Source organism: Mus caroli, chromosome 7 (genome assembly GCF_900094665.2).
Source record: "Mus caroli chromosome 7, CAROLI_EIJ_v1.1, whole genome shotgun sequence".
NCBI classification, from domain to species: Eukaryota; Metazoa; Chordata; class Mammalia; order Rodentia; family Muridae; genus Mus; species Mus caroli.
The window spans coordinates 146,653,644-146,679,981 of NC_034576.1; the positions used below are offsets into that span (position 1 = coordinate 146,653,644).

General features: G+C 47.1%; 1 protein-coding gene across 12 annotated transcripts in view; it reads right to left on the reverse strand.

Moving 5' to 3' along the window:
* Ppfia1 (PTPRF interacting protein alpha 1) overlaps positions 1-26,338 on the reverse strand; it is an 87,813-nt gene that overhangs the window by 20,263 nt on the left and 41,212 nt on the right. For 6 of the 12 annotated variants that reach the window (XM_029479209.1, XM_029479211.1, XM_029479208.1 and 3 more), the window contains exons 3-21: positions 24,069-24,170; positions 23,734-23,898; positions 23,090-23,164; positions 22,657-22,758; positions 22,265-22,483; positions 20,714-20,860; positions 19,183-19,317; positions 18,072-18,146; positions 17,642-17,725; positions 16,445-16,576; positions 14,003-14,065; positions 13,410-13,489; positions 11,234-11,369; positions 9,157-9,380; positions 7,988-8,219; positions 5,957-5,986; positions 3,323-3,474; positions 2,024-2,196; positions 1,614-1,707 (exon numbers count right to left, since the gene is read on the reverse strand). In XM_029479209.1, coding sequence (XP_029335069.1) covers positions 1,614-1,707; positions 2,024-2,196; positions 3,323-3,474; positions 5,957-5,986; positions 7,988-8,219; positions 9,157-9,380; positions 11,234-11,369; positions 13,410-13,489; positions 14,003-14,065; positions 16,445-16,576; positions 17,642-17,725; positions 18,072-18,146; positions 19,183-19,317; positions 20,714-20,860; positions 22,265-22,483; positions 22,657-22,758; positions 23,090-23,164; positions 23,734-23,898; positions 24,069-24,170 — 2,420 coding nt within the window. The remainder of the gene's footprint in view (positions 1-1,613; positions 1,708-2,023; positions 2,197-3,322; positions 3,475-5,956; positions 5,987-7,987; positions 8,220-9,156; positions 9,381-11,233; positions 11,370-13,409; positions 13,490-14,002; positions 14,066-16,444; positions 16,577-17,641; positions 17,726-18,071; positions 18,147-19,182; positions 19,318-20,713; positions 20,861-22,264; positions 22,484-22,656; positions 22,759-23,089; positions 23,165-23,733; positions 23,899-24,068; positions 24,171-26,338) is intronic. The other 6 variants (XM_029479214.1, XM_029479213.1, XM_029479210.1 and 3 more) reach the window with 3 other exon arrangements.

Genomic DNA, 26,338 nt, shown 5'->3' on the forward strand with positions numbered 1-26,338 from the left:
TTCAGCTGCCAATTCTGGTCTATACCCTCTGCCTGTTCTTTGATACACTGTTTCATCCTATCTGCCTGCCTCCCTCACTGGTTCTGAATGTAGCAAGCTTCCAGACAGTCATTCTCTGGAGTCAAACAGTTGTTCTTCTCATCAGCACAGAGATTTACTTTGCTGTTTTTTTTTTTCCTCTTTGCAAACCCAGGGTCTTATACACTATATGCTTGTTTTACCCTGAATGACATCTCCAGTCTTTGAAGACTTAGTACAGAATTGGTATTTAATAGGTTACATTTTAAGATTTACTTTTTATTTTATGTGTATGTGTGCTCTATCTATATGCACACCTGCCCACCAGAAGAGGGCATCAGATCACATTACAGATGGTTATGAGGCACCATGTGGTTGCCAGGAATTGAACTCAGGACCTCTGGAAGAGCAGCCAGTGCCCTTAACCACTAAGCCATCTCTCCAGCCCCTGGTTCCAAATTCTTAAGTATGTCTGTGATAAAAGATCACAATCTACCAGAAAACACAGGAGGCCATTCATATGGACCCAAACAGTAACTGTGGCTGCCTCTATAGCTCAGTTGTTTAGGATTATTTGCAGAGCTTATTATTTGAGACTGGGTATCTCAAATAAATGTATCTCAGGCTGCCCTTGCACTCACTATGTAGCAGAAGATGACCTTGAACTTCTGATGTTCCTGCCTCTACCTCTGGGATTTGACATGTGCCCAGTTTCTATAGTGCTGGTGAAGGTCTATGACTCTGTGCACTCTAGGTTAGCACTCTACAGCTGAGCCATATCCCAGCACAGTTATCACTTTTTAAGATATCTATCATCCCATTTAATACTCAGAACAACTATCCAGAGTGAGCTGCTGTGACTTTCATCTTACAGATGAAAAGAGGCACAGGGAACATGATTCCCCAGAACCACAGAGCTGACCTGAGCAGGGTAGGATTCGGACTCCAAAGCTGGGTTCTGGAGCATGCCAGATCACTAAGACGCTTCCACAGGGGCAGGAATCCAGGCAAATGCCTTCTATGTGTCATAAATGCTCTCTTCTTCAGGAAGTGTGAGTTAAAAAAGGTTGTAGTTGCGTGAGTGCGTGTGTGTATTCATGTATGTGGGTACACTCCAGATACATGCAGAGGTGTGTGTGATGTGAGTGTGTGTGTGTGCGTGCGTGTAGGAAGGGGGAGTATATGTGTGTGTGTGTGTGTGTATTCATGTATGTGGGTACACTCCAGATACATGCAGAGGTGTGTGTGATGTGAGTGTGTGTGTGTGCGTGCGTGTAGGAAGGGGGAGTATATGTGTGTGTGTGTGTGTGTATTCATGTATGTGGGTACACTCCAGATACAAGCAGAGGCATTTTCCTCTCTCATTCTCAACACCACTTTCTGAGTCAGGGGCTCTCATTGAACTTGGAGCTTGTCCATTTGGTTAGACTGCTGGTCAGCAAGATTCAGGGACCCTCCTGTCCCCACCTCCCCTGCCCTGTATGGAGTGACTTCTTCAGAAGGCTGTGCGCACACACAGCTCCGTCCAGAATTTGAAACCTAAACCCCATTCACCCTGGAGACTGCCTCCAGTGGAGATACAGTGAGCAGCTTACTTTTTCTGAAGTTTACGGTTTTTCTCAGCTTGTCCTCCCAGTTTGCTGAGTCCCAGGGCATCTTGAGATGAATTTTCTGTCTCTGAAACACCAGCTACAAGGAAGCAGAGGCCCCAGACTAAAGTGAATCAACATAGCAGAGCTAAATTCAGATCTGCTCTCTAAAGGCAGAGTTAAGCTTAAATACCCAATAACTATTTCTGACCAAACAGCCCAGAAAACTGCTTAAGACAAGACACCTGGTATATCTGAACTGCTAGCAATTGCTGTTTGGGTAGTTTCTGTACGAGGGCCCACATTCCCTCGAGATCGTCCAGTAGCATGGTGGCACGTGTGGGACAGGCAGACCCAGAAGGCACCCAAGAGCACCCCACACTCTTGTTAAAAATGCTTACTGTAAACCTACCAACCTTGCCCTGGTGACTCCTTGCCCAGTGGACCAGGCCGGCCCTTTTCCTTCTTCCCAAACAAGCGGCCAATGGAGGATTTGATGCCCTTCTTCTTTGGGGCTTTGTGGAGGGAGTCCTGGCTACTATTACTGCTGCTAGGGTTGCTCACGGGACCATCCTGGGAGCCTGTGGAGCTTTAAGGAAAGAAAATGGACTTTCACCAGGAGCTGTATCACAATGCAGGAGTCTGCATCACAACACAGGCACTGCAATACTTTCCTAGGTTGTTTTTGTTTGAGACAGGCTTTCACTCTAGCCTAGGCTAGCCTGGAACTCAGGACAACCTTGTCTTAGCCTTGAAATCATCAGGCTTATAGCCATGAGTCACAACACCCAGTCAGACACTCTACGTTTTTAATAACTACTCCTCAAAGTTTCTAAGATACATCAATCAAATCTCTCACAGAATGCTGTGCAGTGACACAGGCTGCCAAAGATGCTCAGAACAAAGGTTAGTTCTGGAACCCCAGCTTCTTTAGGACTTGACGTCTCTCTTAAGAGGCCTGACCTCCAACTAGCTGACAAAGGAGGTCTAGACTCAGTCAGAGTTGCTTGCAGGGCAGAAGGAGAGGGAGCAGCAGAAAGGAGATGCCCATTGGGACAATTAACTGCCAGTCAAGAACGATGTTTATTTACCACCTACAGAGCTGGGTGAGAGCTACCATTCAAATGCCCTCTCCAACCCTACTCGGGACAGCACAGAAACTCTACAAATGGCCATGCAATGACTATCTATCTCAGCAACTAGTCAGGCTCCTATTTTTTTGACAGGAAACATTAATAAACTGATGAGGAAAACATGGACTGCCCAGCAGTTGGAGACACATGAAGGCCAGAGAACAGGAGAAGCTGGGCTGTCAGTAGCGTGGCATCATCCAGAACCACACAGGCACCTGCGTGTGAGCAAGGCTGTGAGGTCCTGGAGCACTACTCTTTACCAGGACCATCTACTGGAAACTACCTGGGCCAATGTCAGTAACTCCAACTAATAACCTGAAACTCTTTTACGATTTTTCCAAGTTATGGTTAATATTCATTCGTTTGTTTCTTTTTGAGACAGGGTTCTCTGTGTAGCCCTGGTTGTCCTGAAACTCACTCTGTAGACCAGGCTGGCCTCGACTCAGAAATCCACCTGCCTCTGCCTCCCAAGTGCTGGGATTAAAGGCGTGTGCCACCACTGCCCAGCTATGGTTAATTTTCTTAAACCCCAGACAAGCACAGCTCCGCACAGGAGCTGCTGTCCTCAGCCCCGCTCCTTACTTCCTCAGGTCCCTGATGTCCTCATGGCTGACCGTGTGCAGCGCGCCCTTGTGCATCCTGTCTAAACGCAGGGGCCTCGGGGAGGAGGGGGGAGAGGTTTCACATTTTATCGTCGTCTTGTCGTCTCGTACCTCTTCTCTGGAAGCTGGCAACTGAGGGCAAGATAAGGGCAAGAACAGTGAACAGTGTACTAAACTTCAACTTAAACATCTATGAGCCACTTTCTGCTAGCACAAAACAACAGACACATTGTTTGTTTGTTTGTAGTTTTATTCTGAGACGGGACCTTGTGAGAGCACTACCACTTCAGTTTCCCCAGTGCCTGAGTTACAGGAGACAGCACTGTGTCTGGCTGAAAGGCTGCATTTTAGCTAATACCATCCTGAGGACTGCTGTCCAGAAGGGAACCAAATAGCATAAAGCAATGTAATTCACAGCCCATCTCCCTGGGGAAAGTATTGAGCAGGCAGGCACAGGACACTGACAACTCCTCCCTGGGGTATTCTGGGGGACATCAGGGGCCAATGCCCAGCAAGGCAGCCACGACCTGATCCAAGTCATCAACCTCATCCTAAGCAACACAACAGGGCAATCAGCTGTCACTGACCCAGAGTTCTGACAGGCTTCCTCAGGTCACTCCGAGGGAGCACTGAGGAAGTGGCCAGCACCTTTCTGTCTGGGGCTTGGGAACACACAGAACAACTTGAGATCATGGGCCACATCCATGTGCATGGCTGCATTTCTGGGTGTTTGGATTCTGGCTATCTGTGCAAGCACACATGCAGTTTAAGACCCCTGGTTTAGATAGAATAATCTTGCATATGTCACTAAGATGGCTGTGAGTATGTACAGAGGATCCACAGCCATGAACAGCTGCACCCAGTTTGGGTCCTATGGATCCACCTGTGCTATCTGGTTTCATGAAGCCCAAGAGGAATGGCAGCTGACTGCTGGAATGGCACTAAGGGGCATCGGTCCCACTATAGCCCATCTGCTCAGCATCAGACTGACTCAGCTCAGGACACTCATTATCTAGTAGCAGATACACTCTACATTTCCCTGTCTAAGATGATCTCAAAACAGCAGCAGACACCATGGGTCTGAGCCAGGCTCTGAAGAGTACATGCTAAGCATGCAGGAAGCCAGGATTCCATCACCTTCTCTCTAAAGCTACCATGGCTAGAAACTTTGAAGGAAATGTTAACAGCTAAAAATAAAAGCAAAGAACAAGAGCTCAGAAAATCCATATGATAGGAATGTGCGCTGTTATGTTCCTGAGCAGAACCTCACCCCACGACAGCTCTCAAGCTGGTCCTAAAATCCTGACAGAGACTCACAAGTGGGTCCCTCTGTGCTCTTTCAAGAAGGGGTAGCACTAGGACTCTTCAATGATACCAAGTAGGGAAGTGACTTTCACTTGCCAGTGATACTAAAGGAGAGGCAAGGTACATCAGCTAGCAGCATCTAATTCAAGCCTGGCTCTGCAGACCAGGTCACCTTCTGGAGTGGAGTGTGGCTCACACACTGCTTCCTCACTAACACAAGCCAGTGGAGCTGAAAGGATCATCATGCGGGACAACTGGAGAGTTGTGTCACTGCAGCCACCTTGTGTGGCATAGTTTCTTTGGTTGAGGACAAGGGGTAGAGACGGGGTGGTCTTGCTTTGTATCCCAGATTGTCTTAGAACTTGTGCCCTTCCTTGTTGTGCATGGGCACTGCTTGAACAGCACAGACACATAGTAAGAAAAAAAGGCAAGAAGACAACAAACCACAGCACCATCAGGGCCATTGCAGGTGGGGATGGAAGTCACAACTGCTCCACTATGCAGCCGCTTAGAAAGTTTGTTGACAGGGCAGGGCTCCTTGACTGGAGCATGGAAGATCAGAGGTAGCATGTCTAGGTCAACCACCAAGAGCTGCTGCCAGCTCTTCCCAACTTTGCCCAGCATGCTGCACTCATACCAACTTCTAGATATTGTCAGGGAATCAGGGCAGCTGGCAAAAGGCCTAAGGGTAAAGTGGCCACCAGCTCAACTTTTGACGTCAGACAGACCTGTGCCCAAGACCATAAGGCAGACACTTCAGCTTTCACACTGATGAATGGGGTAAATATGATGACCTGGATCCCACAGCGATGCATGCAAGAGTTTAAGACAATGATGGTTCCAGCACTTGGGAGGATGAGGAAAGAGGATTGCTATGAGTTCAAGACAGATCTAGGCCACCCAGTGAGTTCCAGGACAGTGTTGGTCATGGATTAAGACCTTCTCTCAAAGAAACAAAATTGTTAAACCAACAAACAGACAAACAAACAAACAAACAAACAAACAAAAACAAAGCCTTGGCCACACTAGGCCCATGGCTGGCATGAGCATGAGCTCACTGTGGGCTAGCCCCAGCTTTCCCCAGAGCATACCCCTGCAGCTCTGCCTCAGGAACTCTTAAGTCTCAATTCTGAACAGCAGACAAGCATGCAACAATCAGATACAGATGCTTCTGCCCCAGTATTTCAGGAACAGGCTTCCCACATGACCACCATCATGACATGCTGGGAGATGTCAGTTACTTCTCTATACATCACAGTAGCGTATCACTCAGGAGACACGGGGTGTGTAAGGTCAGCAAATGATTTACCTGTCTCCGGTGCTTCCTTAAGTCACTAGGCTGACAGATGCGTGTGAAGAAAGGAGAGAGAAAGCAGGTTTACTGTACACATAGGGGAAAAGACTCAAGGACCAGTGAGGCAAATTGCTAAGCAGGACCAGAAGGACAGACACAGATTGGACACTGAGAGGAAACATCACTGGAAATAAACATTCTCAAGACAGTTAAAAATGATGCAGATTTCCCAGGAGGCAACACTAGTTGTTACTTGGCTAAGTCTGAGTCTGAACATAGGAATGCATTAAAATCTAGCGGACTTCACTGAGCCAGCCTCCGTAGCTAGTTACAAACACACTGGAATGTAATAATTCCTCCAGGAGCTGTTACATTATCTGTTATAAAGTCAAACAAATGAGTTAACCATCTACTGGACATTAATGTAAAATCCCTACCTAGAATTTTATTTACAGTTTTTCAAAACTATGTTGAAAAACTATGTTGATTGTTTAAAGCAGTAAGAGCAAAGGCTCCCCTGTGAGAAAATGTATGGAATAGTGGGGTACCAGGGAGAGCCTTTACATCTTACAGTATGCACAGCTTCTGATGATAAGTTTATTGAAGACAGCAGCAGGTAGCTGAGAGTCATGTGACACCAGAACCAAAAGCCTGTGTACAGCTTCCATCAGTATCACACGAGGTTTGTCATCTCTGCATACAGGACACTCCCCTACAGAATCACAGGCCACACACCACTTCCTGCCTGTGGACACATGCAGGATACACAAAGTAACAGAGAACAAATCATGAAAAAGCCCAACAATCCATTCTTCCAGCATGTTGTAGCAGATGTGCACTTAGGTGCCCAGTCATCTGAAGGAGCTGGAGGAGGACTGTCGAAGCATATGGTGTTAGATAGGCACACAGACAGGGATCTGGGGACAGGATCATATGGAAGCAGACTGACAGCCAGCAGGTCTAAGTTGAAAGAAGACACACAACTATTCTTAAAAAGTGCTTGGAAAGAGCATAAAAGCAAAGACCATGTCATGAAAGGTGACATCTTACCCACTACACTAATGACACTTACTACACAGTGCATCAAAACACAACAGCCTATACTATTGAACATGTCATTAATGTGATTCCACCATTTAATTACATGGCCACTGCCAGTGCTGTGGACACTGCAAATGAAAGCAGCAGCAAAACAAGTGCAGCAGGGCAAGCGGGTGGCTCTCAAGAAGTGCAGCACAGCAGGTGGCTCGTCTGAGGTCAATATGTGCCCTCTCAGGACCACACATACATACCCTCAAACAGTCACTAGGTGTCCTGAGATCCGCACACCTGGTCACAGAATTTCTGGGACAAAGTGCCCCAGTCAAGTGGGACCAGTCAAGATGCTTATCTGTTCCAGCACCATAGCCCATGGGTTTTCTGAGCGGCCCTTGTGACTCTGGGCTTAGAAACACCCCTCCTGTGAAAGGCTAAGGGACTCCTTTGCACATTTTTAATAATGTGTTGGGGATGGATTCCAAGCCTGGCACAGGCTAAGCAGCAATCCCTCGCCTCCATGCCAGGCTTTCTGTACCTCTTCCCACATGCAACGCCTCTCCAAAGTTACCTGCTGGAAACAGGCAGCACAGCCCCTTCTGGCTGGCATCAGACCCCTGCCTAGCATCCCAAAACTAAGTGGTAATGTGCTGGTCTGGTCATTGAAGTATTTTATGTTAACTATACAATATATATTTGTATATTATGCTTTTTTATATTATAATTTATATGATTAACTTATTATATGTTAATTTACAAATTTACATTACTGAGTAACTAAATACTAGTTAACTTAAAAAAAAAAAAAAGAAAAAAAAAAAGACAGGTTCTCATGATATACCCCGGCTAACCCAACTCACTACACAGAACAGGTTAGACACAAATGCACAGAGATCACCTGCCTCAGTCTTTACTCCTACAGCATTTATAATCTGGAACCTCTTGAAGGAAGATGTGATTTCCATGTGTAACCCTTCCCCAGCAGGCTGAAGTAAAAAAGGCCCCACTTACCAGAGTCATGACACCCAGCCTGTCCACCTCCCGGGCAGGACTGTGAGGGACCCTTCTTGGTGTGGACCGACCACTGCCTGGAGGAGAGGAGCCAGCAAGCGAGGAAGCAGGGTAGGGAGGGATGGAGCTCATTGATCTAAAACGACCAAGATTGTCCAAGCTTCCACTGCCCACTCTGCTCTCGATCTCCTCTGCCCGCTGCTCTGTATTCTCCTTCTCTTCTTGTATCAGCCTAAAATACAAACAAGGCCATACTTCACCAGGAAGCCCTGTGTGTGTAAACAAAACAAGCGAACTCCAGCTGGGGTCAGGGGGTCCTGTGTGGAAGCCCAGCAGCTGGAGGCTACAGCAAGAAAAAGGTGCTTTCAAGACCAATCTGGGCTACAGCAGGAGACCCTGCATCTAACACAGAACACTGGTCAGACTGCCTCCCTCCACTGAGAGCTACAATGCTCCTGTGCTCTCACTTAACACAGGTGAAGGTATGCTAAGCACCAATGGCAGAAGAAAACCCAACTGCTTCTGGTCCACAGCATGCTCATCACTCACTCCCTCAACTCACACACCAGCATCCTGCATGTCCTATGTTTGTCCATCAAGGAACAGCTCTCAGTAGCAAGGGAGTGATTTAGGCCCTGCTTCTCTATGCATGGAGGGACAGAAGAGTTTCATCTCCCTCAGTATGGTGCAGGGGGGAGGGGTGTGGGCTGCCAAAGGTAAAAGCTATCTTAGAACCCTAAATGCTCTGCTGTAGGAGGCTGTAAAGGGGATGCTGATTCCAAGTATGCAATACTCTTCCAAGAAAGCAAACTCCTGAAAGAATCTTCTCTTTGGTTCTCAAGTGTACAACATCCTAGGCCTCATCATAACACCCCTACCCCCGTTTCCTCTGGTTGCCTCCCAATCTCCTTCTTTCCACCCTCACACCCCCACAACATCCACTCCAGTCTCATCCCCATCTTCTTCCACCTTTTACTTTCTTGTTTGCTGCTTATTTTGAAACAGAGTTCTATGTAGCCAAGCTGGCCTCAAAATCACTTGTAGTCTAAGCTGGCCTTAAAATACTGCTTCCTCCTGCTTCCACCTTCCAAGTGCTGGGATGTCAGATATACGCCACCCAACCCTGATCCTTCCTATCCTGTGTCCCCTGTATATACACAGATATATACCTGATCTCTTTGTTGATAGCATCCAGCTGTTCCTGAAGCATCATGGCCAGTGTCTGGGCATCAGCCTGTCCACTGGGTGACAGCAGATCAACTGAGCTGAGCAGTGTATCTCGGTCATCTTCACCATCAGACACATCGACATCACTCTCAAATGCCTGTGCCACATTTGCCAAGACGCTGGCTTGTTGGGCCCGTTCCCAGTCCTGCTCATTGAGGGTCTGCACCTACCAACAAGAATACTATGTCTCAGCAGGCAAGAGTGACAGCAAGTACCCTAAGGGCAGGAAAGGCTGCTATCAGAAATGTCAATGTTTTAATTCAGGCCAAGGCTTTGGGAAGATACCTATGTGCCTGAGCAGCTGCTGCTAAACAAGAGGCACCTGACAGACAGGGAGGCTGGGCATTTTGGAGCACACTTGTAATCAAAACACCTGGGAGGCAGATGCAGAGATGGGTGTAGATTTGGCGACCAGACTGGGCACATGCTGAGCCTGTCTCAAAGTGAGAGAGCAAGCACGCATCCTGTGATAGTAATGCCTAGAACATTAAGCATCTATATTCAGGTCTCCTGCTTTAGTGCAAATTAAACAGGAAGCCTAGAGCACATTGAAGGGGTGTGCTCAACTGCCATAGAATGATGCTCTGGGTATGAGCTTCCAAGCCTGGTATTGATAAGCACCAAGAAAAGCCAGAGGAGGAAAGCAAGCAGGCACCTGGACACAGCCAGTGGCCCATGATGGAGTTTCCAGGGGAAAGGGTTGTACAGAGAAAAGCCCTGTTGTGATCACTGCCCATAGCAGCCAGTGTTAAATCCACTGGGTGGTTAATGTTTCCCCTTTCCTCCCCTCCCAGATGTTCTCATCTTTCCTCCAGAACACTACATCCTCTTTGGTACCCTCTCTCAGCTGGTTTATCCTGAGATAAGCATACAGGCCCCCATCTCTCATCTTGAAACACAGACAGAAACTGCAAAACCTTATCCTGCCCCAACCTCCCACCCAACATCCCACTTCTTTGCCCACCAGCAAATCCTCTCCAACAACTGCCCATCTATCTCTGTTCCTTTCTCTCCACTTCCAAGGGTTCAAAGTGGGCAGAGCACCTTCCTCCAGAAGAGCTGCTCCATGGCAGTGCCAACCTGCCATTACCAACTGTCTTGCCCTTCATTCACCTGCTTGTCCATGCTGCCTGCATGCACAGGCACAGGTGCTGGCACCGGCTTGGCTACTATCCTCCCTGGACAGTCTTCTCATATGAGCCCAGACCCACCCCTCCTGGCTTGTTCTCCTAGCCTGTAGCACTCACAGTGACAGCCTGGCTACTCTAAAGTTCAGGTGTCCATGGTACCCATTTCCTTGGCATACACTCTAGCAATATGAAAATAAACTCCTCTCTCCAAGTGGAGGACAACTCTTATGGTTCCCATGTGGGGACAGACCATGCCTCACAGTAATGGAGAAAACATGCCTGACATCTTTTCAGACCAGGAAGTGAAACAGACCTAGGTTTCCTCCTGGCTTTCTTCAAATGTGAGCTCGGGGAGTCCATGCAGGTCCATCAGCAAGGGCCTCTGGTCGATACTACATCCATCCACACTACTAAGACTTCACTATCTATAAGCACCTGAGTCCCTGAGTTATGCTGCCTCTGACACCTGAGGCCCATGAACTGCATGTAGCCATGATGTCAGCATGAAACTTCATGGTTCTGGCCACAAAGCACTACCTAGGTACATACTGTACTGTTCACTGCTGTAGCTGTGCACTTCTCTTGACCTCATGGCAATCCTCCTGCCTCAGCTTCTTGAATGCCAGGATTATAGATATGTGCCATGTCATCACATCTGGCATAATATATTTTTATTTACTATTTCAAGTACATACTAATTAATTAGCATCAACTTAAAGGATATCTTATCAAAAATTCTGTTCTTAAAGAGAGAACTAAAACCAAAAAGCAAGCATACCCTAAAAGCAAGCTCTTAGCCAGAAAAGCCAAGGAAAGGAACATGGGGGAAGAAGGAGACCGAGAGTCTGTCCAAGAGGAATAGGTGACGTTCCGCAAGCGGAGGCCTTGCCTTGGAGGGCTCGTCCCGCAGCGCTGCCAGCCGGCCCTTCTGGGGGCGCCGCAACACTGCACTGGTGCTGTAAGCATCCACATGCCCGTCTGCCACAGAGAACCTGAAGTCCGGGACGCTGCCCAAATGGGGTCGGCTGAAACATGGGAAAAGGTAGTAATCAGAAGAAAGGTAAAGTATCAAGTTGGAAAGGTCTCTGTGGAGTCCTCCTGAACCTGTCTGAGAGCTCCTGACTACCCAATCCTGGCCAGGAAAACCCAGCCAGCTACTACACTGGGAGAAGGAGGGTGTGACCATGTGAGGCCCACTGAGAACCTTCTCCAGGTGAAGGTCATGCAAGGATGCCAACTGTTGCCATCACCTGCCCTGTGGCTTTTCTGCTGTGCTAAGTTCAAGCTGGTGGTCATAGCATTCCTGGAAGGAATTGAGGCTAGGGTTTAACACAGTGGTGCACAGGACAACACCCTGGGTTGAAGAAAACTCTAGAAAAGGGGACAGGGCTGAGCAACCAAGGTGGATCTGACGACTAGCTGTTTCTATAGGCAACATGTGGAGAAAGCAGAGCAGTAGGAGCTCAGGCTCAGCATTCATTCTCCCTCCTCTCAGTACTGCCCTAAAACTTCCTGGGAAAGAAAGTAGATGCCCTCACTTCAGAACTTCTTCAGAGGCCAAGGAGAACACAGAGATAACTCAGGGAACTCCCGCCTGAAGCTGCACAGGGGACCAGTGGGACTTCACAACTCATCCCCTTGGCAGCACTGACCCCCTCATCTTCTCCATGTTTTTAAGATGTGAGATTCATGGTTTCCTTTTTAACTCGTACTTCCCTCCCAACTCCCTCACCTCTTATTCCTCAGGAACCTGCTCTGCCTCAGCATGATCTCAGTCAGAGTTGTAAGTTGAGGAGCTGAGCACAACTCCGTGTTAAGTGCAGGTGACTCTGGGATCTGGGGGCTGCTAGCCCTTCCTACTCCCCATGTTATTTCCAAGCTTACCTCCCAACTCTCTCCACTCCATGGGGCAGGTTGCAACAATGTGACTTACTTCACTGTCAAGTCCTATGAAACTAGCCAGGGGTCCCACCAGCTGCTTAGTGTCTGAATTCCTCCTATCCGGGGCAAGGCCCCACCTATGCAAACAGGCCCGATCCCCTCTGATCCACCCAATGTCTCAAGGCCATGTAAAAAGATAGTAGGGCTCCCAGAACCAGTCGCCCTCCTCTCCTATCACTCTGCAGGCTAGCCAAATGTGAGCATGCTTCCTTCATCTTAAGTCCCCTCCTTGCTTTCATACCTAAAACTCCTTTTAGAAAAAAGTCAAAGGTGGGAGTATAATGAATTTGAGGCCGGTCTGGGCTACAACAGGAGACCTTATTTCAAAGAAAAAAAAAAAAAAGTGGACTTGCCTCTGTGGGTACATGCACTCGTTTGCACACAAGTTTTAAACAAGAGAGCAAGCTGCTTACTGGCTCCCAACAGCAGGTCTGTTGCTGCCACAGTGATACCATTAGTCTCTCCTTCACTTTGGCCATGACTGCTCTGTCCCATGGCCCTTGTCATATCTTTCAGTGCAGGGACCCACCTCTCGAGACTCTCCCTCTGGCTTTGCACTGAGGGTTTCTAGATCTATAAGGACATCATCTCCTGGTGTGAAGTAGGTCAGGTAAGAAGAGGCTGCAGGAGGCCTAGCTGTATAACACAGGCCTCCCAGTCTCCTTGCCTGCTCCAAGGGAAATCTGTTTGCTATCCAATGGTGTCACCTCAGTAAATTCTACTGAAGATCAACTCTCATAAGAAATAAAACCAGAAAATTAAGACCCAGTGAGAACTGCTTCTAAAAGACAAAGTGCTTTAGAGCTGTGCACTAAGCAATGTGGCCTTGTCAGGAGCTGAATCCTTCCATGAGATAGTTCCAAATGTAGCACCGAAGCTATGAAATGAACTCTGAGCAGCTGCCCACGGCACTCCCTCCTGCAGTGGGACTCTTCTATGAGGCCTGTCCTTCCACTCCAATTATGTTCTCTCTCCTGTCACATCACTGGGCACCTCAGTCAGCACATCCAAATACTAAGAGGCCTCTTTCCACCTTCTGGAACTCTACTTGCTGCCCGCAGAGACAGCAGCAAGCCCTTGCATACCCACAGAGCTGAAACCTAGTCCATCTGTGACCGCCATACCCATGATGGAGTGAAGGACCTCTCAGTCTCATCTGCTCCAGTTCAGCCTTCAGGGCTTCAATAGTCACGACAAGTTGGTCCTAGAAAACAATAAACAGCTTCCATGGCAACTCTCTCACATGGACTCGGCCCCTATAAGGTACATTTCAATTCTGAGAACACTTCCTGAGTCCTAGAGTAAGCAGAACTTGGGTCTCCAAATCGATGGATGCCCTAGTAAATGAAAAGCAGTACTCCTGGTGATAAACAAGTTAAAAAGGGGGCAAGGCCAGGGTGTAAAAACTGCATAAATGACCCACCTGTCCTAGCCCACAGGCTGCCAGTCCTTATTGTCTTCCACCTCAACCCACACAGAGATCCCAGCTGGCCCTGTCTCTTACAAGAGACTCATGCTTTTAGTCTCAAACAAATCGCCCAAGGACCTAGGGTTGCAGAGATGTGCACAACATATTCAGCATGCTCTCCAATGGGCTGCACACAGTGTGGACTAGAAGAGCCATGAGGAAAGTTGTCTCAATTCCCTCCAAACACCTGTGGTCACTGTAATAACTCAGTTCTTCCTAGAATTCTCATTGAGTCAGAGAGTGAGGTACCTTATCATGCTGGGTCTCTTCTAGTTGCTTCTTTGCATTTTCAACTTCCCTTAGTAGAGAATTCTGAAAAAGAAAATGTCCCTTAGTAGAGAATTCTGAAAAAGAAAATGCTGGTTCTTCAAAATGTTCCATGTAATAAATTGGCTACACTTGCTTAAACTAGAGAGCAGCCCTGAAGGAAGGGCCTGGTCATGGAAGGCACCAAAAGCAGGGAGGGCCACAGCCCAGTCAACCAATACCAAGCACGAATGAGGTCAGATGCTGCTGTGTCTGTCCCTGTATGTACAACCTGTGTCTTCCTACAGCAGGCCTGCCACACTCAGTGCCATGCTCATGGTGCAAGGGCTTTTGCTGATGCTGCTTAGCTTTTTAGGTTTGTTTTTCTGTTTGTTTGTTTGTTTGTTTGTTTGTTTAAGACAGTCTTGTTCTGTAGACCAGAGCAGCCTGTGACCTGCAGCAATCCTCCTGTCTTAGCATCTGAGATGACAAGTATGAGCCATCGTACTTGACCTTCAGATTTGTTTTCATAACTTCTTGTAAGTGGTCTACAGTGACTTTTAGATTTGAGTATTCACTGGCCACTTAGGAAACATAAAGTTAAGTTTCACATGTAAAGTTTAAGACAACACATTCCTATCCAAAGCCAGGCCCCACATTACCACACACCAGGACTCTTGAAACTCAGGCAAAAGGATCAGTTCAAGACTATTATTAGACTAAGGCTATTGTGTCTAAGCTATTATTAGAACTATCTAGAAGGAAAAAAAACTTTAAAAACTTATCCATAGCCAAAGGTAACGCTTGGGTGAGGAGGTCAGAGTAACTATTCTGCATGGTCTCTAAGGGCACCCTCCCATCCTCTCACAAATATTCATGTGTTTCCACCAGCACAACCCCATGCAAGTACTGCCCTCAGGATATCTCTAAGCTACATCTTGAGAGAACAGTACAGCTGGGGCAGGCCATCTGAAATCTGAGCCTAAGTGATGCCCACCAGGGCCTCTCTGTGGAGACCCTAAACCTCAGTGAGTTATCTGGGGCCTTCCATGAGGCAAATCATAAAAGCCAGGCTTAGCCTTCTTCCAAATCAAGAGAAGCAAAGGCAACTGCTGAAACCTGGGAGTACCTACCCTGGAGCCGATTAGATCCCTTCTGTTCTGCCATGCTCTTGAAGCACAGCATGTGTAAGGAAATGGAAATTGACTCTCAATCAAAGTACAGGTAAGGATGAGGTTTGGCAAAGCTAAGCTCTAGTATAAGGGGCCTGTGGGCTAAGTCAGCTAGAGCCCACTTCAAAAAGGCGGGTGTGTGTGTGTGTGTGTGTGTGTGTGTGTGTGTGTGGCAAAGTTTCACTGTGCTGGCTTCTTTGTATCAACTTGACACAGCTCAAATCCTTGTTGTCAGAGAAGAAGCAGCTCAATCGAGAATATCCCTCCAGGCAGTGGTGGCGTACCTCTTTAATCTCAGCACTTGGGAGGCAGAGACAGAATTCTGAGTTTGAGGCCAGCCTGGTCTACAGAGAGTTCCAGGACAGCCAGGGCTACACAGAGAAACCCTGTCTCAAAAAAACAAACAAAACAAAAACAAAAACAAAAGTGGGGGTGGGGGGGATAAGAATTTCACTATAAGATCCAGCCAGAGGGCCCAGCTCATTGTGGGTGGGGCCACTCCTGGGCTGGTAGCACTGGGTTCTGTAACAAAGCAGACTGAGCAAGCCATGAGGAGCAAGCCAGTAAGCAGCCCCTCATGCATCAGCTCCTGCCTCACTTAAGTTTCTGTCCTGATTTCCTGCAGTGATGAACACTGATATGAAAGCACAAGCCAAATCACTGTTTCATCACAGGGTTGGCAACCCTAAGACACTAGGTAGTCCAGGATGACCCCAAACTCAAGAGTCTTGCCTTAGCCTGAGTACAGGGATCAGGGTGGGCAGCCCCACACCCAGCTTAAGTAGAATGGTACTAGAACAAAGGCCACCATTCACACATGAGCTGACTATAACTGCTTGTGAGGTATGATGAGCACAAAAGGATATGACTGCACCAGCACTAAAAGCCAGATGTATTTTATTTCCTGACCTCTGTGGAAGCCACAGGCCTTCTCCATCCTACAGGTCAAGACTGGTCCTCAACACTGGTTAAGGTTATTCTTATTCTTCTAGGGGCCCTGGCTTGATTTCTAGCACCACATAACAGCTAACTGTAACTCCAGTCCCAAGGGATCCAAGGCCCTCTTCTGACCTCCTTGGGCACCAGGCATGAGTACATAGACATACATTCAGGCAAAATACCAGTACACATCAAATAAATTAAGGAGGGGATAGACACACAAACAGCACTCAAACGGGAAGAACCACTAGATGGCAAGCTAATGTCCTCCCTGTCTGCAGGAGAGCGTGTCCCGAGCGAGTCTCCCAGGGAGCACAGCGGCTCATCTGATCACCTTGTCCTCCAGCGCCGCCATTCTCTCCTTCAGATGCAGCTGTAGCCTCTCATTGGATTCTGAGAGCAGCTTATCCACAGTGTCAGACAGGCGCTTATTATGTTCCTCGTTCATCTTTTCTCTCTGCCTTGCCTAAAACAGAAGGGGAAAGCTTCCAAATTCAGGCTCACATCCAGCCCTTCAGAAGCACTGGACCAATGGTCATCAGAGGCTGTGCTCCCATCTTCTCATCCCCAAGGGGCTTTCAAGTGGCACCTACCTCTGGGAATGAAACACTCGGGATAATCCTAGACCTTTGCTACTGCCTTTGCTAAACCAAAACCTACAACTGTCTCAAGAGTGTCAGTAGTCTCTAGCTCTCAAGTGTACTTAGCAGAGCTCCATGAGAAGAGAGAAGAAATTTGAGGGATCAGTCTATCTGCATATTGACCCAGGAATTTCTCTGGGTGTAAATAAAAGCTTGGGTCTAGGTTTAAGGGGGAAAAAATTAAATTTACAAAGTGAAGGCTGAACAAGCTGATTTTTAATCAGTAGAGTTGCAGGCCATCTCTGCCTATAGTCAAAACTACAAATGACAATGTAGTAACTCTGCAATGGGCTAACACAAGGTTAGAGCTGTGCCTGTTCAACACACACTCAAGACGACCTCACTCAGTTCTCGACACCTAGACAGGACTTAATTTCCAAGGAAGGCTACACCAGGCCCAACAACCCTGTATGGAGAATTATGCGTAGTAGCACCTTCCAAGGCTCTCTGAGTATGCCTGACTGCCCCATGGGAAGAGGCTTCCCAGGAAGGCACCTGACAGCCTTTCTTTGAAAAGTGTGCTTGTTTCTTTTCAAACTGGACACTCTCAAAGCCAAACAGCTGAAAGTTCAAGTGTGATATGACAGTCTGCTCAGGGTTCTGTAACACTGAGCCTCACAGGTTCTCTGACAATGTGCCTAAGCCTATGTTCCTTAAGACCTAATATAGGAGCTTAAAATCATCACTTCCCAGTACTCCTAGTTCTCTGCAGCTTTAAACAGATGGAAAACACTGGCTGCTGTGCTGTGCAAGGGTTCCACAGTCACACACCCATGCTTCCTCCCTCCACAGTATGCCTTGGCAGGTAGGGTCCAGGACTGCCTCTTGTCCTGTGTCTGGATGCCTCTGCCTGTCCCACCTATTAAAGCCAGCCTCAGCCCCATACGTACCCGCTGCAGCTCCTGATTTTTCTCCTCCAGCTGTGCCTCCATCTGCCGCAACCTCTCTTCGATATTGCCATGTCTCTCCTCAGCCTGCCGGTAAAGATAACACAAGCTGATCCTCTGCTCATTTCCATGCACACTGGCTACAAACTACTGTAACAGCAGCAAGCACCACATGCTTTGTGGACCATGTCAACCCTGGCAAAAGGACAACACTTCCTCATATCCATCAGCACCTCCTCGGTGGCTTCAATGTGTACACTGTGCAGTGACCAATCCATTCGTGCTGACCTGAAGCATCGTGGGTGCTAGTGACTGCCTTTCTGTGTCCCCCACCCTGCCCTGCCTTGGACAACCCATCCCATTCGCTGAGTGCCTCTGGTGGTCAGCATGGAGAGCAGGAAGCAGCAAGCACAAGCACAGGACACAATTCTACCTTCCTAAGCTTGGAAGTAAGCTCCAACAGTTTTGCTTCCTTAGCAGCTGAATTCCCAGAAGACAAAGGACCAGACTATAAAGCAACAGGACAAGAAGGACAGCAGGGAGAAAAGAAACCGAGACTTTAGGAGGGGACTACAGAGGGGAGGACCAAGGTACTGTTACAGCTGACAAGGACAAGGCGTCCAGAGCTAGATCCAGGAGTGGGGACAGGGCCCACACTCACCAACAGGATGCTGTCTTCATCTGGGTCCCTCTCCCATCCCTCCTCAGCAACTAAGACCAAGTCTGGGGGCTAGGACTCCTGTCAGGGATACATCCACAGCCTCTGTTCATGCTGTTGTGCCTCTAAAACAGTGAACCCAGTCATCACTCTGGAAGTTCCTGATTCCTGCCTACCCCGCTCTGGATGGTGAGGACCGGGGAATATACACCTTAACAGCAGTGGTGGTAAACAGAAGCAGTACGTTAGAAACACAATTTTAAGCATTGTAGTATGTACCTCAAGTTCCAGCTATTCACTGGCTAAGGAAGGAGGGTCACTAGAGGGAGGAGTTTAGGGCCAGACTGGGCTATAGTGAGACTTCATTTCAACAAGCAAATAAACCTTTTAAAGTAATTTCAAAAGAATGAAATTACTTAGCCAGGCAGCGGTGGCGCACGCCTTTAATCCTAGCACTTGGGAGGCAGAGACAGGTGGATTTCTGAGGTCAAGGCCAGCCTGGTCTACAAAGTGAGTTCCAGGACAGCTAAGGCTATACAGAGAAACCCTGTCTCAAAAAACAAAAAACAAACAAACAAAAAGAATGAAATTACTTAAAAACTGTGTGACTATCTTGAAAGACTAATGTCATCTTTCTGAGAGATCTGAGAAAAGCGACAACCTTTCTTCAAGTTGGTGAGAGAAATAATCCAAGCAGCTGTAACTCTTGGACCCCGACACCAAGGATAGCAGCATTCACCTGACAGGGTTTTGGGAACCCTGATTGGTGGTTGGTGGGGAACAAAGGTCTTGAGCTACACAGAAACCGCACTCCCATCATCCATGGATGCAAGCACACTGACAAAAACATCAAGCCTGCCTATGAGCCCACATGGCCCAGGCGCACCTTGGAGAGTGCAGCCACCCTCTGGGCCAGCTCAGCCTCCACCTCTGGCAGCGTCTCAGCTTTGCGCAGGGTCTGCTGCAGCTTCTGCTCGGCCAACTCCAGACGCTCTTGTAATTGGCGGTTCTTGTCTTCTGTCTAGAAAGGGCACAACCAGGAGTTCAGGCTGCTGCTTTAGACACCTGACAAAGCACCTTATGGCTTCAAGGCTTTATCTTCTTAAACAAACAAAGAAAACAAAACAAATATAAATTCCTATACATAAAGAAAAACTAGTTACTCTTGTGAGTTGCTCATTCTACAGAGAATGAGTCACTGTCCACCCAGAGTGCTGCCTGAAAGCCCAGCCTGTGGCAAACTGTTATAAAAATACTTGGATAAGAAATCTACTGCAGAAAATCTAAGTAAAGCAGGAAAGAACCTGTGCATGTGGGGAGTGAGACCACGGGGGCTACTGTCTGTGGACACGGTCCCCTTGCCCTGTGTGAACACAACAAACATTAGGCCTCACCCTAGTTCCTGATTCTAAGCACTGCTTCATGGCAGCAATTTTCACAACTGCCTAATTTATTTTTGGTCAAGCAATGCCCTTTGCCCTTAATAAATCCTTTCAAGCAGCCTGACTAGGTTTTTTTTGGTTAGTTCAATAACCTGAGAGCACACAAGAAAGAGGGTGATGGCTGGCTCCTATCACCTCTGACTTCTAGTGCTGCTGTTGAGTGCACAGTTCAGCACTGCCAGCAAGTTCTTACTGCTTAGTTAGTGAAAGACTGAAAAGAAGCAATTGGCTTCCAATGAAACAGAACAAAGGGGAGACAGTTCTGCGGGCAGAGTGCCTACTGTGCAAGCATGAGAACCCGTGTTCAGTCCCTAGTACTGACATTTTTTTAAAAGGGCTGGGTGCAGCAGCACATGCTTTTAGCCCGAGCGCTGTGGAGGCAGACCCAGCAGGAACCTTGGCACTCACTGCCCTGCCAGTGTAGACAACGTGTGAGCTCAACATTCAGCAAGAGACCCTGTCTTTGTGGGTTTACAACCACCTGTATGTAACTAACTCCAGCTCCGGGGGATACTATACATTCTTCTGAATTCCAAAGGCACCTGCACTCACACAAAGACGTACCCATATAAAATATACAAGATTAAAGATAAAAAAAATTTTTAAAAATCTTAAAAATATATTTTTAAAAAAATCTTAAAAATACATCTGAAAATAAAATAAAATAAAATAGGGCAGAGAGCAATAGAAAAAAGACCCCTGACTTTGACCTCTGACTGCCACATGCACACACCTACACCTACAGGTGCAAATGTGCAAGCATACACCAACACATACAGGCACAGGCACACATTAACGCTCATACCAAAAAAAAAAAAAAAAAGGAACAGAAGAATCAAGGTTCTATAAACTGCTAAGAAGTAAGTCACAAGAAAAATGACGTAAGTACTTGATTTCCAACATGCAATTTACAAAGGAAAGGTCTTCGGCTTCACAAATAATTAAAACTAGAAAGGGGCCCACAGACCCCAGTACCTGTCGGTGCATGGAGTCTTTATTTGCAATTTCATTTTCAAGTTTGTCATTGAGGTCATGCACAGACGTGGCTTCACGCTGTGCGGCGAGGTAGCGTTTCTCAAGGGTGGTGATTCTCTCTTCCATATCCTCCTTCTGGGCCATTGCCTGTGTTGGAGATTCCAGAGGGAGACAGGGATGATAAACGCGAACTCATCAGAACACTCAGGAAACAGAGAGACACCAAACATCTCAAGCATGAAACTGCTGCTCCCCCAATGTAAACTGCTTTTACAACCAGAGTGAAAATGGACACACTTGAAGCATATTCACCCACATGATCAGCAGCTTTGTCTGGTTAATCTGCTCGTGTCACCAAGCATGTACTTGACTACACAATACTAATAAAACGCCCCATACAACACTTCAAGCATCCATGAATCTGAAGGCATCTGCAGTGAAGGTGTAGCCTGTGTCTGCCCAAGCAACAACCAGGCTTATAGAGCACTGTGGGTAGAACTGCTTCATTTTCTCAGGTAAGAGCTGGACAGACTCACAAACCTCAAGCATGTTGACAAAGAGACAGAAATCAGCAAGGCCAAAGCTACAAACCCCAAACCCTGAGCCCAGGACTTGACTTTTGGCATAGTTGGTATCTGTCTTCTATTCCCCAATTCAGTTTTTAGCTTCTTCCTTATTTCCTAACTGATTGTTGGCTATATATATAAATAAATCTTATTGCATGTGCATTGAAATAATGTTTTACCTGTATGTATGTCTGTGTAAGGGTATCAGATCCCCTGGAACTGTAATTAAATTACAGATAGTTGTGAACTGCCATGTGGGTGCTGGGAATTAGACCCAAGTTATCTATCTGGATGAGCAGCCATTGCTTTTAACCACTAAACCATCCCTCTAATCCCCTTACTATATTTCTTAAAGAGGCAAGTCTTAAAAGAACATCTCAACTCTCTACCACAGAAATAATTCCCTGTGGCCCAAGAACAGCACAACCTAGTTGATTCTCTAATTCATACAGTGTTTCCTTTGACCTGAATTCTTACAATAAATCACATTTATCTCCAAAACTAAAGCTCCCTGGTCTCACATGCTATAAGGTGGGGCCTCCTGGGATAACAAAAGACAGGTTCAGATGGAACAGAAAGAGCTTACAAGAAAGCATGCAGCTCTCATTTCTTTTCTAATGATCAAAGAGGGTCTTGTAATTTACCAAGGAAAACTGGTTATGAGGTGTATATATAAACAAACATTTCCATAGAGACCCTGATGGGCAGAGTGAACAACCTCAGTACTCAGCATACAAATGACAGAGGACAGCTGGCCCACCTCTTCTTGCCCCTACAAAAGCACAACTGACATCATGTCTGTGGGCTCTGTGAGCAAGTGAGAAGAAACTGAACACAAGAAAGAGTGCACTACAGCAGCCATGGAAGCATGTGATCCTCATGTGAAGGGTGCAGGAGAGAGGGTGCCTGGTGTATATGCCAAAGGTTCCAGACTATGAGAGCAAAAGATAGAGGGAGCAGGAAGCCAGGCGCACCCCACACTCACTTCACGGACTTCTCGCTGCAGTTTCGTATTCATCTCTTCAGACTTGATGAGGTCTTTTCTAGCTGTGTCCAGATCCTCTTCCAGCTCTGCTGCATGACTGGACAGGGAGGCCAGGCGCTCCTTCATCTGGCTCTGCTCTCTCGCCTGCCTGTCTATGACTTCCTGCAGCTCCAGCACTTTGGCAAGATCCTCATGACTCAAGGAGCCATCAGAAGATCTCTGAAAAGCACAGCCCTATGGCACCATTGGGCACACCACCCAGGAAGCACAGACCTTCAGAGGGAGGAACCTGTGTGCTCCTCAGTAGACACACACCTTGCCACTATTCCCCAACAGCCCCACATGGCAAAACAAAACCAGAGACCACACAGGAAAAAAAGCCAAGGACTTGCCTTGCCATTGGTGCTTGGTGCACTTTCCTGTTCGTGGTTTCCATCAAGCAGTCCATCTGTTAGTGTTTTCTTCTGATTATTCTGTTCTTTAAGAATCATTAGCTACAAAAGAAAAATTGAACTTACTAGCATGAGATCTTTATGTAAGAGAAATGAGCAAAGGTGGCCAGTGGCTTTGGGAGACAAGCGGCTCTAACAGTTGTGCAGTCAAAGACTCTGGGCAGAGCTCTAGAAACCATTTGTCATCTACAGAGAGAGAGATACTTGGGAGACAGACGCTGAGGGCTGAGACAGAATCCAGTGACCCCAGAAGGTTGATCTACACCTAGGAAAAGAAGTAACTTGCAGTGTCTATTACTGTCTTATACTTGTAAAGTTAAGTAACAAGAATCAACCCCTTGAGTTCCAATCCCATGACAGAACCCAAGCTTACCTCTTTGTGGGTGGCACCCAGCTCCTCTTCTAACAAGCTGCACCTCTCCAGAGCCACTCGTAGTCGCTCTCGTACCTGCAAGTGAAGGGCTGAGTGTGCACTTGGATTCCTGCTGTATGCCCAAGGCAACACAGCATTAGCAGAATACAGCAGACTGCAACTCTGCCGCCACTTCTGAGCCAGGCTGACTGGAACCTGGGAACCCTGCTGCCCCAGTCTCCTAAGTGCAGGGATTACAGGTGTGTATGTTTTTAATTTGACAAAATCTTGTTCCTAAATAAGTCAGACCACTAATTATTTTCTTTTTCAGGAGGGGAGGAAAAAGTTAAGATATAAACTTGCCACATAGCCCAGGCTGGCCTACTACTAATCTATGTAGCCAAGCAGGCTTCAACCTCTCAGCAAGCCTCCTTACCTCTCAAGGGCTAGGGTTATAGGCTTTAGGAATCATACTAGACCCAAACTCTTATTAGCACATTGATATAAAAATGTTAAGACATTCGAGTCAAAGATGCTTATCAGCTCATGGGCCAGTACCTTCTAACAGAGAAAAGCTTTACATAGAAGCTCCAGAAGCTACAAGCATGATCACAGTACCATGCAGCCCCCTGACAGGGCATACAGGTGTCGTGTGGTGATGGTACCTTCTCATCCAAGGCTTTGTGGTGTTCAAACAGTGACTTCAGGGCTTTCAGCACCTCCACCTCACTGGACACGCCTGCAGGTGACTGTGCCTGCCTCTTCACCACTGTCATTCGGAGAGAGCGCTCATGCCTGGAGACAAGGCACTCTAGGTGCTCCAACAGCAGCTGCAACAGAGCCCAACAGGCGGTAAAGTGCTCGCCTCATAGATAAGCACTATATTCACCCACAGCAAGGGAATATAAAGTCAACACAGCACGAGCAAAGAGCCCCCTAGGCTGAATTAAAAATGGGTTGATGACCCCTTGACAGAGTGGGAAGGGCATAAGTGACTGACCCTAGTGTTGTTCCTCTCTGCCTTCAGCTCGGCGATTTCTTCCTCTCTCTCCAGAAGCTGCTCCCTGCACACATTGAGTTCCTTCGTGAGCGCAGCAAACTCCTTGAGAGTGACAAGCACAAGAAAGATTGAATGAATTCATGTGCAAACAGAAATCTGAGAAAAGACTCCAAGAGCCTCCATTAGAATGCATTGTAAGGTGTCTCTGATTCTTCAAAGAAAAGGGGACTTGGAAGGTGTCTCTAGGCTTCCCTAGTAACCCAGACATTTCATCCAGCCCTGCAAACTTCCCTCTCCTATGTCCCAGGCATGGCCAGTAGGCATGGTGCCATCCAAGGCCACATCTTCAGCAACTTCAGAAGATCTTCAGAATAGAGTAGGTAAAGACACTGTTAGCAACTTGAACATTTAGCACCCCTGGAAACAGCAAAGGAAAAACCTACAAGGTGCCTGGTGCAGGCACTCAGGAGGCAGAGACAAGTGGATATCTGTGAGTTCGAGGGAAGCATGGTCTACAGAGTGAGTTCCAGGACAGCCAGGACTACACAGAGAAACCCTGCCTCAAAACAAAACAAAACAAAACAAAACAACCTTACAGCCTGGCCTGGTCTAATCTCCTCTCTCTGGGGCATTTCAGGGTTATTTAGTCTTCTAGGCAGAAAGTATGCCCAAAGGCAAACCTTAAAAATTTTTCCCAAGAACAAAACCTTTTGAAGAGATAAGGAGAACTCTGGGGGCTGACCATCCCACAGTGCTGCCCCAGGGTACTTTTCACACTGTCTACTAAGTGTTCAGGACACCAGGAACAAGCTGAGTATAAGCCATGTATTTAAAAGCTGGTTTCTCAATGAGCCCAAACCCTTGGAAATAACTGCTCAGAAGTAATCCACCTGCTGTTTCTCTGAGCTTTTGAAAGGAAGGCTAGTGGCCCACCTGATACAAAGCCAATCAGACATTCAAAGTATAAAAAGTGGTAGGTAATTTTACTTTTAAAATGCAGGCACAGGTCTTTGATCCAGGCAGGTGGATCCTGAGTTCAAGAGCAATCTAGTCTACAGAGCAAGCTTCAGGACACAGGGCTTCCCTGCTTTAAAACAAACAAACAAAAAACAGGCCATGTGTTCAACTCCCACCCACAAAGAACTGCTGCCATTCAGCCAACTGACTACCAGTCACCCACTCCAGCTTCATCATGCTGGCCCAGCAATGTTGCCTGTGCTCCAACGCTGTAGATGAAGACAGCCAACACTTGGAAGAGCTCTCTCTAGGGAGCAGCTTGAGTGAGACAGAGGACACAGCTGAGAGCCAGTAGTAGCCATTAGATTCCCTGGAACAGGAGCTACAAGCAAGTTGTCAGTTGCCTTATGGGTGCTAGTTAGTGAACTTGGGTCCTCTAATAAGCACAGAGAGTACTCTTAACTGCTGAGCTATCTCTCCAGACCCAGTTTATAGTGGATGAAAAAGAACAGCAGGCACCAAGGCTATTTATGTGCAGGTTGAGACTGTGTAGTCACCACTCAAGGTGACATGCCGAGCAATTCTGCAAGCCCAGGCTATTAACTGATATTGCCATATTTAACACACATCATAATCACTGAGAGTTCTGGTTTTTCATTTAAAATCTAACCCTGGGAACATGAGAGAACACTCAGCAATTATTTGGCAGCTGATAACCATCCATAATTCTATCTGATGCCTTCTTTTGACCTTCCTGGGCATCAGGACATACACGGATTACATACGTACCTGTAGGGAAAATACTCATACACATAAAGATTAACCCCTCCCAAATAAACTGAGCAAAATAAATCTGCATTTCCATTTGACATTATCAGGGTTCACTAAGAAACTAATATTAACCCCTAAAAGTAGTTCACAAATGTGGTCCACCATGCTTGGCTTGACCCCTTCCACACTTATGTGATGTTCTGTACCTCATACTCTGCCAGCACATCAATGGCACCTTTTAGTGTTTAAATTTTATTTTGTTGTTGCACTAAAAACATCCAATGATTATTCCAGATAGGTAGTCCCACACACCAAGTCAGAAACAGCCTGAGGATACTGTGCTGCTGAAATAAGCCAGACACAGTAGCTGAAACACTGTGGGAAATATGAGCGTCCTCATCTGAATCATGAAATTAAAAATCAAAACAAAACAAAACCCCAAACTGGGGGGGGGGGGGGGGGAGGGGGGGGGGATTCCACTGTAGTTACCCCACACTGTCACTAGGGTAAAAATTTTTAAAAAAGTCTATTTCTTGTCATTT